A 12,647-nucleotide genomic window follows, 5' to 3' on the forward strand; every position below is an offset into this window, starting at 1 on the left:
CTCTGGCACTGACACAGAACTAAATGTGAGACAAAAAGCTTCAATGGACAAATTTCATTAAATTTCACTGAGATTTTACAGCATAGTGAACCACGCAGGATTATGCAGGCGTTTCTGCTGTCAACATTTAATGCATATTGGTTCCCTTTCGGTTTTACTCGCTGTTTGGACCAATCTGAACACACAAACACAGTTTGTTCGGAATATCTTCCGTGGGGTCTGGGGTTTCTCTTACGAATGCAGTCAGGCAGCGTCCGCAGGCGGTGATCTTGAACTCGCCATAGAGATCCCTGATGGCTCCAGTGGTGAAAAAGCCCTCCACCAGCAGCAGCACTCCGAACACAAAGAAACCAGCTGCGAGGCCGTAGATGATGTACTTCAGGATGTCGATGCTGAGAAAAGGACACAAACACTCACAGCGTTCAATGAATCCATGAATATTTATCTGTTTACATGTTGATGTTTGCACCCAGCCGCTGTCTGAATCTGCAGCTAAATCATCATTCGGGAACAATGCCAGAAATCAAGCTGAGATGTTTTGGAGGAGGGGGTTCGGATTTGGCAGGACTGCAGCCCTGATCAGAACACATAGTCTAGAGGTTCTGTCACAGATGGAGCGAATTATTGATTATGTTCCATTATTGTGGCTCGCACAGAACACATTTTCTAAATAGATACTTTAAAAATACTGCAATCCAGAAACAAAGCGTCTTAATGAAAATAAAAATAAAAGATTTTTAAGAGGATTTTAACTGTTGTCTCAGATTTTTAAAAATGTTATTCTTCAGATTTTCCATACATCCATTTTCTCCAGTTTAATCTGTCAGGGTCGTGATTGGTGCTTATCGGCGCAAAGGCAGGGTCACCAGTACATCTCAGGGCATTTTCTGTATTTTATGTTTTTCAAAATTTTTCTACAGGTTTAGTTTTTTCTTCGTCAAATTTGTCTTTTTCAGATTAAGTTTTATAGTAACATTATTTCAAGTACAGTTTTACAATTCAGATTTAAGTTCTAATGTTTTGGGGAGGGCTTTTCTCTTGACTGAACAGGGGAAAAAAATTTCAAGTGTTTTTATTGGGCAGAGAATGTGATGTGTAGAGCACAATTTAAAGAGAATGTACTTTGTAAAACTCAATCTGAAAAATAAAATGACAATTTGCAAATCTGTAATGTAAATGTAAAATATCTACGGAAGAGGATTAGGGCCACTGAAAAAAATAAAAAAGTTAACTGATTTTTTTTAATTTATTTCAGTAAAGTATAGGAAAAAAGTCAGAATTCTGACTTTAATCTCAGAATTCTGATTTTTTTCTCAGAATTCTGAGTTTTTTCTTAGAATTCTGACTTTAATCTCAGAATTCTGACTTCAATCTCAGAATTCTGACTTTTTTTTATCAAAATTCTGACTTTAATCTCAGAATTCAGTCAGAATTCTGAGATTAAAGTCAGAATTTTGAGAAAAAAGTCAAAATTCTGACTTTAATCTCAGAATTCTGACTTTTTTCCCATGTTAAACTGAAATAAAATTTAAAAATAAGTTTACTTTTTTTTCAGTGGCCCTAATCCTCTACCGTAAATATCCAAGAAAAAAAAAACCCTTAAAAAATATGAAACTTTTTTTAAATATGAACATTTTCCAAGTTTCATTTCTGGATTGCATTTCTTTGTTTTCAAAGTTTAATTAACAAAATATGTTTTGCTCTTACAAAAATGTAGGGCCAAAATTATCTCCATAATAACAGATTTGCTATTATTTTCTGTGATGGGAAGAGTCTGCGTGATGAAATTATCTCCAGATAAAATCCGGATTTATTTTAACACAGTGATTTTTGGTTAACATTTATTTCTATGCCTCTGTCCATTATATCCTTTCCTTTCAGAACAAAGAGTAAAACCAACTAATTGAAACATTTAGGCTGCTTGTAGTTTGGTAAATAAAGGCAAAGATGATAAAATAGTGATTATACATCCTGTACCTTAAGCTCAGACCCATAGGATCAGAGAAGGACAGCTAGCTGGTCACAGTGAGAGGCAACAACACCCTGAACTGATCGATCATACAGCACAGACAGTCACACCCAGCCGTGTTCATGTGATTGGAACATCTAATATGCTTGTTTCTGGAATTTGCATGGTTGGAGCTGCAGACAACCAACTCCTGCACAGGCAGAGTCTGCAGAAAGGCCTGATCTAGGAGCTTCTTCTTTCTTTGCTGGGCAACATTGCTTCCAGCTGTTTCCATGAATGTGTAGCAGCGGGTAAAGCTCACAAATAAATTATTAAATCTAATCTAGCTGGAAATGTATTTAAAAGACCAAAATAAATCTAAATACCTGGGCAGGTTAGGAAATTTACAGTCAAAGATAAACCATTTTTTTCTGCATTAAGCGTTTTAGCCAATTCTTCTTCTTCAAATTTAGAATGAAATTATACACATTATATTTGCAATTTTTTGTAGAAAATTTTTTTTTGTTGCTCAGCTCAGCAGCTTTTTCTTCCTGATATCATTGTCAGCCTGATAGAAATTGAGATTATGAGGAAGAGCAGAGCTAAACTACGGTCCAGAGAAATCCAGACTTCTTTATTAGCCTCTTTGGAAGGGTCACTTACATGGTAAACACGTCCAGGACGCCCCCAGGAGCTCGCATCACCTCAAAGTAGTTCTGGAGGATAGTGACGGTGCCACTCAGAGCCTCGTGGCCACACCCACAGAACAAGGCCACGCCCATGTAGAGGAGGATGGTGGCGATGAGCGATGCCCAGGGAAGGCTGCCGACGCATCGCTCACAGCACTCCTTACAGCCTGAGAAAGAACATAATCATCATCATTGAAATAATTCTAGTAATTATCATCATCCTCATCAATATAATATATATATATATTATATTGTAAATATATAATATAATTTCTCTGTTGTTTTCTTCGTCACAACTGTCTTCCTCCACCTCATCATCAGAATCCCTCCCATTTTCATTATTGCCACCCTCATCTCCGTCATCCTCATCATCCTCATCAGCATCCTCATCATCATCACATGTGTGGCGATGCCATGGAAACACAGTGGCTGGAATATAAAACTCATTGCAGCTCTTAAACGGATCAGAACCAGCAGAATCAGACCTCTTACTAAAACACATGTAGGTGGTTTAAGTTTAACCACAGCCTGAGCTTCTTCTATGTGTTAAAAACAATCATCATGTCCCCGTGAAGACATTTCCTAAAATCACTATGATAGTTTGATTCAAACTCTACAATCTGAGTGTCTGCCCAATTGTCCCAATTTGGGAAACCAAACACTCAGAGCATTTTGTCTAATACTGCACTTTCACCCTGATGCAGCACGTCTGATGTCCTCTGAGGTGTGTTTTTAATTTTAGGCCTGTTGCAAATGGAGTCACACACCAAGCTTGATCCTTTTTACTGCTCTTTATTAATTTGACTTATTAAAAGTCCTTAGTTGATCTAAAAATGCACAAATTTTATTATCTTAACTCTAAAAAAAAATCCACCAAAATATGCAGAATGTTTGTTTTTATAAACAAAACTTAACTTTTGATTATTTTTTTATGCCCAATGCAGTGCAGTCCAACGAGGCTCTTGAATTCTTTAAGAAGAGAAAATGTCCTCAGCATCACAGAACCTCCACCATGCCTGACAGCAAGCATAAAAACAATTTTCCATATTTTCATCCTTTGTTTCACATCAGACCTGCTTCTGCATCTGTAGCTGAATCGATCTCCTCTGCAGTCCAGTTAAAGGCCTAGTAGAGGATAATAAAAGCCATGTTTATGTTTTTGGTGGTAGGAGTTTACCTCCCAAACCAGTTGGCATGTGGACAGCATCTGCTGGTTATCATGGAGACATTTTGAATCCAATATGCTGCTCATTGCTGCAGCTTTATGGTTTCTTGTATCTTGATGTAACCTAATCCCATGTTTTCTTGTGTTCCCGGTTTTGATGAGTTGTTAAGAGAAATGGGACGCTGAACAGAACCTCAAAGACAGTTAGAAATCAACGTTTCTCCTCCAGTAACAGATGAAGTGTTCTTTGGAAACATTCAGACATTTGGAACAGATACAAAAATCAACCAGGAGCTAAAAACTGAACACTGGAAAAAATCGAAATCTAGATAAGTAATTTTTTCTTAAAATAAGTGAATTTTTCTTGGATTGAGGAGGTAAAAGACACATTTTGCCAATGGAACAAGACAAATTACACTTAAAATAAGAAAAAATTGCATTGTCTTATTTCAAGTGCATATTATCTAATTATCTTGTTTTAAGAGTAAAAATACTCATTGCATTTGCAAACTTTCTCTCTAACCTACTTAAATTAAGTATAAATGCACTTAATTTAGAAAATATTTACTTATTTCTAGATAATTTTTCCAGTGAATGACTGTTGTTCACTGGTAAGTTCAGAGGCTTTCTGCATAGACCTGCTGAACAGAGTGGTTCTTTCCAGTAAAACTCTTCAGTAGAGCAGATAACATCTCTCTAAAAGTCAAAAAAGAATAAAAGCTGTAAGAAACTAAAGCGAAGCTGAGCAGACGCTGATGACACCAACCCAGAGGCTCATCCTGAGATAGAATAAAAGCACTGTGTAAAAGGCAGCAGAGAAGTTTCTTGTTTAAAGGTTGCAATATTTAATTAGAGTCTTTAATTATCAGTCACATTTCCCTCTGACGCCTCAGGCTGGTTAGAAGGGTCCTTTCCTCCATAAGGATTAGATTAATTGCAGAGAATCCTCCTTCAGCTCCAATAATGCATGTTGGAGATCATCCTTCAGATCTAAGGAAAGTTTTTCTGTTCTTGTTTTAGCTAAATATTTTACTGTAGTTCTGTTTTTGTCCCCCAATAAAGTTTAATCCAGATAATCCCAGTTTATTAAAGGGCATGGAGTAAATGGCCAGTCAGGCTCTAAAAGGAAGTAGTAATAGTGAAACTTGTGAACAAGGTACCGTAGTACTGATTTGTTGCTTCAACTTGGATCAGGGGTGAGAAGAAAGTCCAGCTCTGAAGGATAGACTCTCTCTGTGGGCAAAACCTGGGACCTCCTTACATCCATGATACTGCACTGAAAAATCTGAATTTAATATTAAGTCAGATTTTGTTTAAAAGAATATTTGTTCTTAATTGAAGCAGGTAAGTAAGATTATCTGCCAACGAAATTAGTATTTTTGCCCTTAAATTAGTTATTTAGTAAGATATCCACTTGAAATGAGATATTGGGATTACTTTCTGTTTACAAATGCTAATCCTCTTATTTATTAAAATATATACCATATCTACCTGCTTGATATAAGAGAAAATAAACTTAGTTTAAGAAAAATTGGCTTATCTATTTATTCATTTTTTTTCGCAGTGGGCTGAATCTTTCGAATGTTTTTCTGCACGCATATCTAGAAAACATAAAGAACCCAGAACAGGCTGTTGTTCTAGATTTAATTATGATTTCCAGCTAAAAATTAATAAAGATTTAACCGTAAAGAAACAAAAGAACTCCGAAAAGGTTTTGATTAGATTTGATTTAACATTATAAACCTGGTTTCAACCCCTTTAAGCCGTTAATATCACTGCATTCATGCCCCATCAATCTCCTCTTCACAGTGCTTAACACAGACCTGGACCTGGACCGTGACCTGTGACAGACCTGAAATAAATCAGATCAGCTGCTGGCTGCAGGGATTTCGACTCGGACTGTTTATCATTGGATCTCCTGGGTTAAGGCCCATTAATTCCTTCTGTTTCTAACAATGCAGGTCGACTTACTGCTGCAGAAAGATGTCTCATCTGTGAAATGCGTCGGCATAAAACATTCCCTTATTTCCTTTTTCACTCCTTGTGACCCAAACTAGGCTTTACCCTCCAACCAGGGTCACTGCAAAAAAAATTAAATCTACCGTAAATAAGTCATTTCTTCTTAAAATATGTGCATTTTTTCTTGAATTAAGGATTTAAGTGAGACACTTTGCCAATGGAACAAGACAATTTCACTTAAAATAAGAAAAAACAATTGCATTGTCTTATTTCAAGTGCATTTTATCTAGATCCCTTATTTTAAGAGTAAAAATACAAATTCAATTGGCAAATCATCTTATTTACCTGCTCAAATTAAGGGTAAATACCCTTAATTTAAGAAATTTTTACTCATTTTAAGATAATTTTTGCAGTGCAGAGGCTGGACCTCTTTAACAGTGAAGTGAATAGTTTGTCTCTTAGACAGACTGAAGGTAGACTAAAGAAAGATGGACTCATTGTATTGCCATTTATTGCAGTGTATTTTCCCTTGATTTTAGCTGATCTAACCTGTAAGACAATTTGCCAGTTGAATAAAATCATTTGGTTTGAAATAAGAAAAAAAAAGACTGCATCATTAATACCTTTATTTCAATCTTATTTTATGAGCGAAAATATTCATTCATTGGCAGATCATATTATTTACTTGCTCAAACTCCATGCTTTTAAATAAAACTATACAGTGAGTTTCTTGTATCCATGGTGCTCTTGTTAAAAACTGAGCTTTTTCTCATTGAGGAGAATAGCATAATATGACTGTTTTATTTTTGATAGGGCTTATAGTAGTGGCTCAGGTTATCTTGAGATATCTCTATAGAAATGCTGCTATAGGCTTAGTCTGCTGGAGGACATAGTGTCTACTTTTCATCAATGTTTTTCACTCTCTTCTATCCCATTCTGCAGTATTTGTTAGTTCAACTTTTAACTTGATGCTATATCTGTTTTTTCGCATCATATTGCTTCATCTGGTGTGTTCCTGTTTGGCTGTGGCTCCATCCTGGAGAGAAATATCAGCAGTGCTGTTATCAACACCTTTGTTTAAAGATGTTGGAGCATGGCCTGTTTTTCAGTGTAGTTCTGTTTCTCTTACTGTGACTAACTGAATGTGCTCTCTTTCATCCTCTGACTTGGGAGCTGGCTTGGAGCTGGTCTGCTTGGCTGTGTGTTTCCCGGACAGGGTGATTGACAGTTACTTTTTGCATCTCTGATTACTTTTGTATGTCTGCTCCTGTGTCCTTGAAATCCAGTCGGTCTCGGCGGATCGCCGCTCACAATGAGCCTGGTTCTACTGGAGTTTTCTTCCTGTTAAAGGGGAGTTTTCCTCTCCACTGTTGCTACAATACATGCATGCTCGGTGTTAGGGATTGCTGTTGAGTCAATAAGTTGATGCAATCAGCTGCTTTTATTTAGATAAAAATCTTTGAACCAATCCGACTATATGGTCTGGTTTAATTGTCTCTGTAACGTACCTTGCGATGATATGTGTTGTGGATTGGTGCTATGTAAATAAGTGAATTAAATTGAATGTTGAAGCGGTTTAAAATGTTCTTGGTGGTAATAATAGATTCAAACATAAGAAATAATAAATTCAATAGCTAGGAAACAGTGTGAACATTTTATTGAGACAATAGTTATGTTTCCATGGCTTGCCCAGCCAGACTGATTTATCTTATGCAGACAGCATATCAATCTGAAAAGGAGCAGGTAGAGCTGATCATAAAGTGGGACTAGCTAAGAACGTGGAGCAAAAACATTAAAACATTTAAAAGAAGAAAAGCTCTGGCAGCACTTTAACCATTTTAAAAATATGAACAGCTTGTTTTGGGGACATAGTTAAAGATCTTTAACACATCGCTTTGCTGCAGTTGCAGTCTCCAGTGTTGTGGGAGAGATTACCCGCATTATTGTCCTCTGTTTTATACCAAACAGTCTTGAGGCCTAGACTCCTGTACATTGCATAAAGGTCCGTTTGACTGGCCAGGCTTACGTTTACATGGACATAAGTAATCGGAATAAAATGGTGATTGGACTCAACATATGTCAAGTAAACATGTCAGTCTCAATATTCTGATAGGATTGTAATGTGATCCTACTGAAAGGAGTGACTAATTCAATTAAATTCAGTTCAAACCTATTCTGCTAGCCAAAGTAAAAGAAACAGGACTACACTGAAAAATGCTCAACCTCCAACATTTATAAACAGAGATGCAGACAGCAGCAGCACAGGTGAGATTTCTCTTCAGGATCACAGCCTAACAGAAACAGACCAGAGGAAGCTACTATGATGAGAACAAGCAGAGATCAAAGTTATTAATGGAACTCTACAAATACTGCAGAGCAGGAGGATAGAGATAGAATAAAGCAGGATGAGGAAAAGTGGTTCCTATGTCATCCAGCAGCCTAAACATATAGCAGCACAAATACAGAAATTAGCTCAGGATGACCTATGTTAGATGAGGTTTAAGAAAGGCAGAGCCACAATACGGCCGAGGTAGAGCAAGGGGAAACATTTATCCTGACAAAAATTGTTAACACTCTATCTCCACTCTACTTCCACCATTTTGGAACAGATGAAGGCTTTTAACAACAGTTTGTGGACTTAGTGTTAGTAAATAATTACAATAGTCTTAAAGTAACAAATGCATGGACACACTTTCTCAGCATCACCCTTGGACAGGATATTTCTAATTTTAGCAATATTCCAGAGATGAAAGAAGGAAATTCTAGTAACCTCTTTTGGATTTAAATAACAGGTCCTGATCAAAAATAACACCAAAACCTTTCACTTTATTATCTGAGATTAATCCCATCCAAATGAAGTGACTGACTTTTTTTCTTTTTTCTATTTTAAAGACTCTTGTCCAAAGATTATAACTTCTGTTTTTTTCTGCATTAAGGAGCAGTAAGTCTGCATAAAGCACCCTTTTCAGTTGGATTATAATTCTATTCCACTCTGGCATGTTTAGGTGACACATGTTTTTATCTAATCAGCTGTTTATTCTGATGACTTATGCCCATAGAAACGTAGCTATTGACACAGAAAATCAGTCCAGAATTCTCAAGATTTATAAGAAACATTTATTTTGGCTTTATTGTTGACCTTTTTAATGTTTTTTTGTCTGAAAGGTGAGAAAAAGTTTACTTTATATTAACTGTTATATTTCTAACCACCTGGCTGCTTTTGTCTTGATCTAAACCATGGGTGACAGCCACTTATCTCAGAGAAAGCAGCAGGAAGGACATGTAGGTTTATCTTACTAAAACACTGTTGCTTTGTTTGCTATGTTGCTAACCAACAACATTAACATGCTGATGAAGGTTCTCAGTCATCCAGGTCATAGTCAATCCGTAAAAATTCAAAAAAATTCTAATTCCAGTGGACATTTTTTGAATTTTAACATTAACCTAAACAACTATTCCAACATATTCTCATTATCAGTTCGTATGAAATCGTACGAAAAGTTATGCACACTATTTCGTACGTTTTGGACGTTTTTCCTCAGAAAACCAGATCAGTGCGCATGCGCTGGCAGACGGAAAAAAAAGCAGATCCGCGGACGGACGTAAAACTGGGAAAAACAGTGCAATAATCACTTCTTCATGTCTCTAACTACGTTTCTTGCTGTTTTATATCTTAGGGTTAGGGTCAGGGTTAGGGTTAATTGTATGTTAAATTCTATGTTCTTGAATGGTGCGTAAGATGCGCATGCAACGAAAAAAATGTCCAAAACGTACAAAATTACGGTGCATAACTTTTCGTAGGATTTCATACGAACTCATAATGAGAATACACTGACTATTCTGAGGTTTGATCCTTGTAGCTGAAATGATTTATAGCAGGTTTTCCACAGGTCCAGGTACAGATCCACATTTGTATACAATCATATCAGGACAGATGTAAAGGATGCTTTGTTGATACTTAAAGGACTTCTTAGAAAAACACACTGGATGAAAAGGGAGACAAGGAGGAAAAGTGTCCTATTGGTCCATTTAAATCTGCTCCACAGGCAGGTTGGGGTCCTAGAATCCAATCCTTGTGAAGCTCCTCTCCTTTAACTTCAGGGTGGGGTATGCTGTGGTGTTTTGGGGCTTTACTGACAAGACTCTGAGCCAATCAAATCTCTGCTTTCTTGGCATTTGATGTCTAAGCCCCGCCTATAGACCCTGCATACAAAAGACCAATGAATTCAATTAGAGGTTCATATCCGCCCCCCCCCCCTCCTCACCACAACACACGGTCACACTCACACAGCTCCTCGCTCTGCTCTGTGTTTGTGTGTGAGTCATCATGCTGCACAGGTTTAATTGACCGGTCTTGTTGCCATGCCAACAGGGGCGTGGCAGAAGCCCGCTGACCCACTTTGCCTGTAGCGTTGTCATGGCAACAGAGCAGCTCGGCTCCGAGTGTCAGCCTCACTGATGCTCGTTCTCCATTTTCACAGAGGCCCAGCCCGCTCCTCGCGCCTCAGTCAGTGCAAAAACACTCGCCTCCTAAACCAAGGCGGTAACAGAGGACAAAGATGGCCGCCGAGCCCAGTAGGACGGTACCATTTTGCTCTGACTGACTCCATTTAATAAAAGAGCTGGTCGCAGCAGAGGCTGGTGCTAAATTTGTCTCTGTGCTCTCAATTGTGAGTCAGTGTGAGGCAGATGGACGAATGCAGAGAGGAGCAGTTTGATGCTGTGATATTAATGTGTGTGTGTTGGTGTGCGTTGGGGGAGGGAGGCTGTGCTGCATCTACATTCTTAGTAGATAAACATGTTTTTTTGTGTACTTAAGCATGGATGTGTTTATGATCTGTCTTTTCTCTCTGTGTGTCCTGAATCACAGTCATATTCTAATCCTTGTCATATTTCCATATTCAGGCTTTAGATGCTGCAAAGACCCAGTGACCCGGTAAAAAGTGGGACAGGCTGCGGCTGTTTTCTTTGTTTGGGCGGAGCCGCGACAGCAGGCAGCAAGCTGCTGCTCTACTGCAATAATGATCAGGCTGCTGATCACTGGAGGCTCCAGCAGCCCGTTGGTATTTAAATACACCAGAGGAACCAGGTGTACTTGGCTTTAATATTTCACCTTTTGTTATATTACCTTTTCTAATATACTTTGTTATTGATCAGAATCTATTGCTCAAGTAATTGAAGGACTGAGGTAAAGACTTTTAAACAAAGTAATTAGAAGTTCTCTTCTGATCTGAAAGGAGTGTCTGTTTGATGCCTGATCAGAAATAAATCTGTGACACAGATTACTGTAATCACTGTGTAAGAGTAACCCCCCCTCCCCTGACCCGGAAAATCTGATATGACATGGATCCATTTCATCGCTGAGCCAAAACACAGTTAGAGAAGAGTTTTAGTGAGACAACCCGGGTTAAAACTGAGGAACCAGTAAAGCTAATAAACCCTAATGAACCAGTTACAGTAAACTGGTTAAACCAGTACAGCAAATAAAAACCATCTAATCAGAAAAAACATAAAACCAGTGAAACTATTAGGCCAGAGAGAGACCAATAAAAAAAAACACTAAACTGCTTTCTGTCTAACTTCAGGAATTTCTCCATCTTATCATTTTACAAACTGTTTCTTTATAGCTTTATGGCTGTTATTATAGCCTTTTTTCTCACACGTGTATATAATGTTTTTTTTGTATTTTAAAGGCTGTTTAAAGGGGATTTTGCAATTTTTCTTTTAAACTCAAAATTGAATAAATTCAATGTTGTAATCTCTTAAAAATACTCCCATACGTTGATACTTTATCATAAATGGGAGAATTCCTATATCAGTGTTTAAATGCTTGGCATTTCTTTTTAACTGATTAAATTTGGTTAGGTGTTTAATAGCCCATATTTCTAAGTTCTTCTTTAAACCCAGAACACATATTTATTGCTACTTTACATGGACTTTAAAACATAGGATGTTTCTATGATTTCTCTATATGATTCTTTTGTTTTATATTGGTTTAATGTTTTATAAGTTTTAATGTTCCCTGAACTAAAGAACATTTTGGTTTCAGTGTCATTGGAACCAGATCCATTTTTAGTGGGTCAATTAATGAGTCTGATCCACTTCCTAGGCAGACCTGTGAAGACACCACAGCAGGGATCAATCCTACTGAAGATGAACGAAGCAGAAATTTGTTTTTGAAGATCCAACTGAGACATTAGTCCTCTAATCCTGGAGATGTTTTTCAGGTGATAGAAGGCCGACTTTGTTCCTGTCGTCATTCAGGTCTAAGTCCTTCACAAAAAAAACACGATTTAGAACCTGTTGGTCGGTTACTGGCTGGATTAATTCAACCTGGGTGCTAACTTTTTCTTTCATCCAATACCGTAACTTCAGTTTTGTTTTGATTTAGCTGAAGAACATTCTTGCACATCCATTTGTTGATATCTTCTATGCATTTAGCCTGGAATCTGTTCATATTCACTTGGTGACATCAAACCCTGTTTGTAGTAAAATTAACTTTTATTCTGTGTCACTCTAGACGTGCTGTCTGCTTGTTTGACCCTTTAAAACTACCGGTAAAACCTTTTTTTATGAGCAGACTGACGCCTTAGTAGTTCACCACCAATGAGTATCTAAGTCTGTTGTCTATGTTCCTGAATTTACTTTGGTTTGGAAGGTTCAGCGTCATTCAGCGGAAGTGATGCCAAGTGCTTCCATTTTGAATTGGTTCATCCTAGAAGACAATCTAAGAGTTATATTCAAGAAGGATTTTGGTGAATACTCAGAAGCGTCTGGCATCCACCTTCACTCAAACACCAATGGCAACTCAAGGTAAGGCGCAAAAAGTAAAAGAAGAAATCTTAAATATGCTGATGAAGGTTCTCCGTCATCCAGGTCATAGTCA

General features: G+C 37.5%; 1 protein-coding gene across 1 annotated transcript in view; it reads right to left on the reverse strand.

Annotated features, from left to right (window-relative positions):
• The window catches only part of LOC107101783 (neuronal membrane glycoprotein M6-a-like), a 38,316-nt gene that overhangs the window by 12,856 nt on the left and 12,813 nt on the right, over positions 1-12,647 (reverse strand). Inside the window, exons 2-3 of the mRNA XM_015400832.1 lie at positions 2,612-2,804; positions 236-392 (exon numbers count right to left, since the gene is read on the reverse strand). Of these exons, the coding sequence (XP_015256318.1) occupies positions 236-392; positions 2,612-2,804 (350 nt within the window). The remainder of the gene's footprint in view (positions 1-235; positions 393-2,611; positions 2,805-12,647) is intronic.

This window comes from Cyprinodon variegatus, unplaced genomic scaffold (genome assembly GCF_000732505.1).
Source record: "Cyprinodon variegatus isolate N-32 unplaced genomic scaffold, C_variegatus-1.0 Scaffold1151, whole genome shotgun sequence".
NCBI lineage: Eukaryota > Metazoa > Chordata > Actinopteri > Cyprinodontiformes > Cyprinodontidae > Cyprinodon > Cyprinodon variegatus.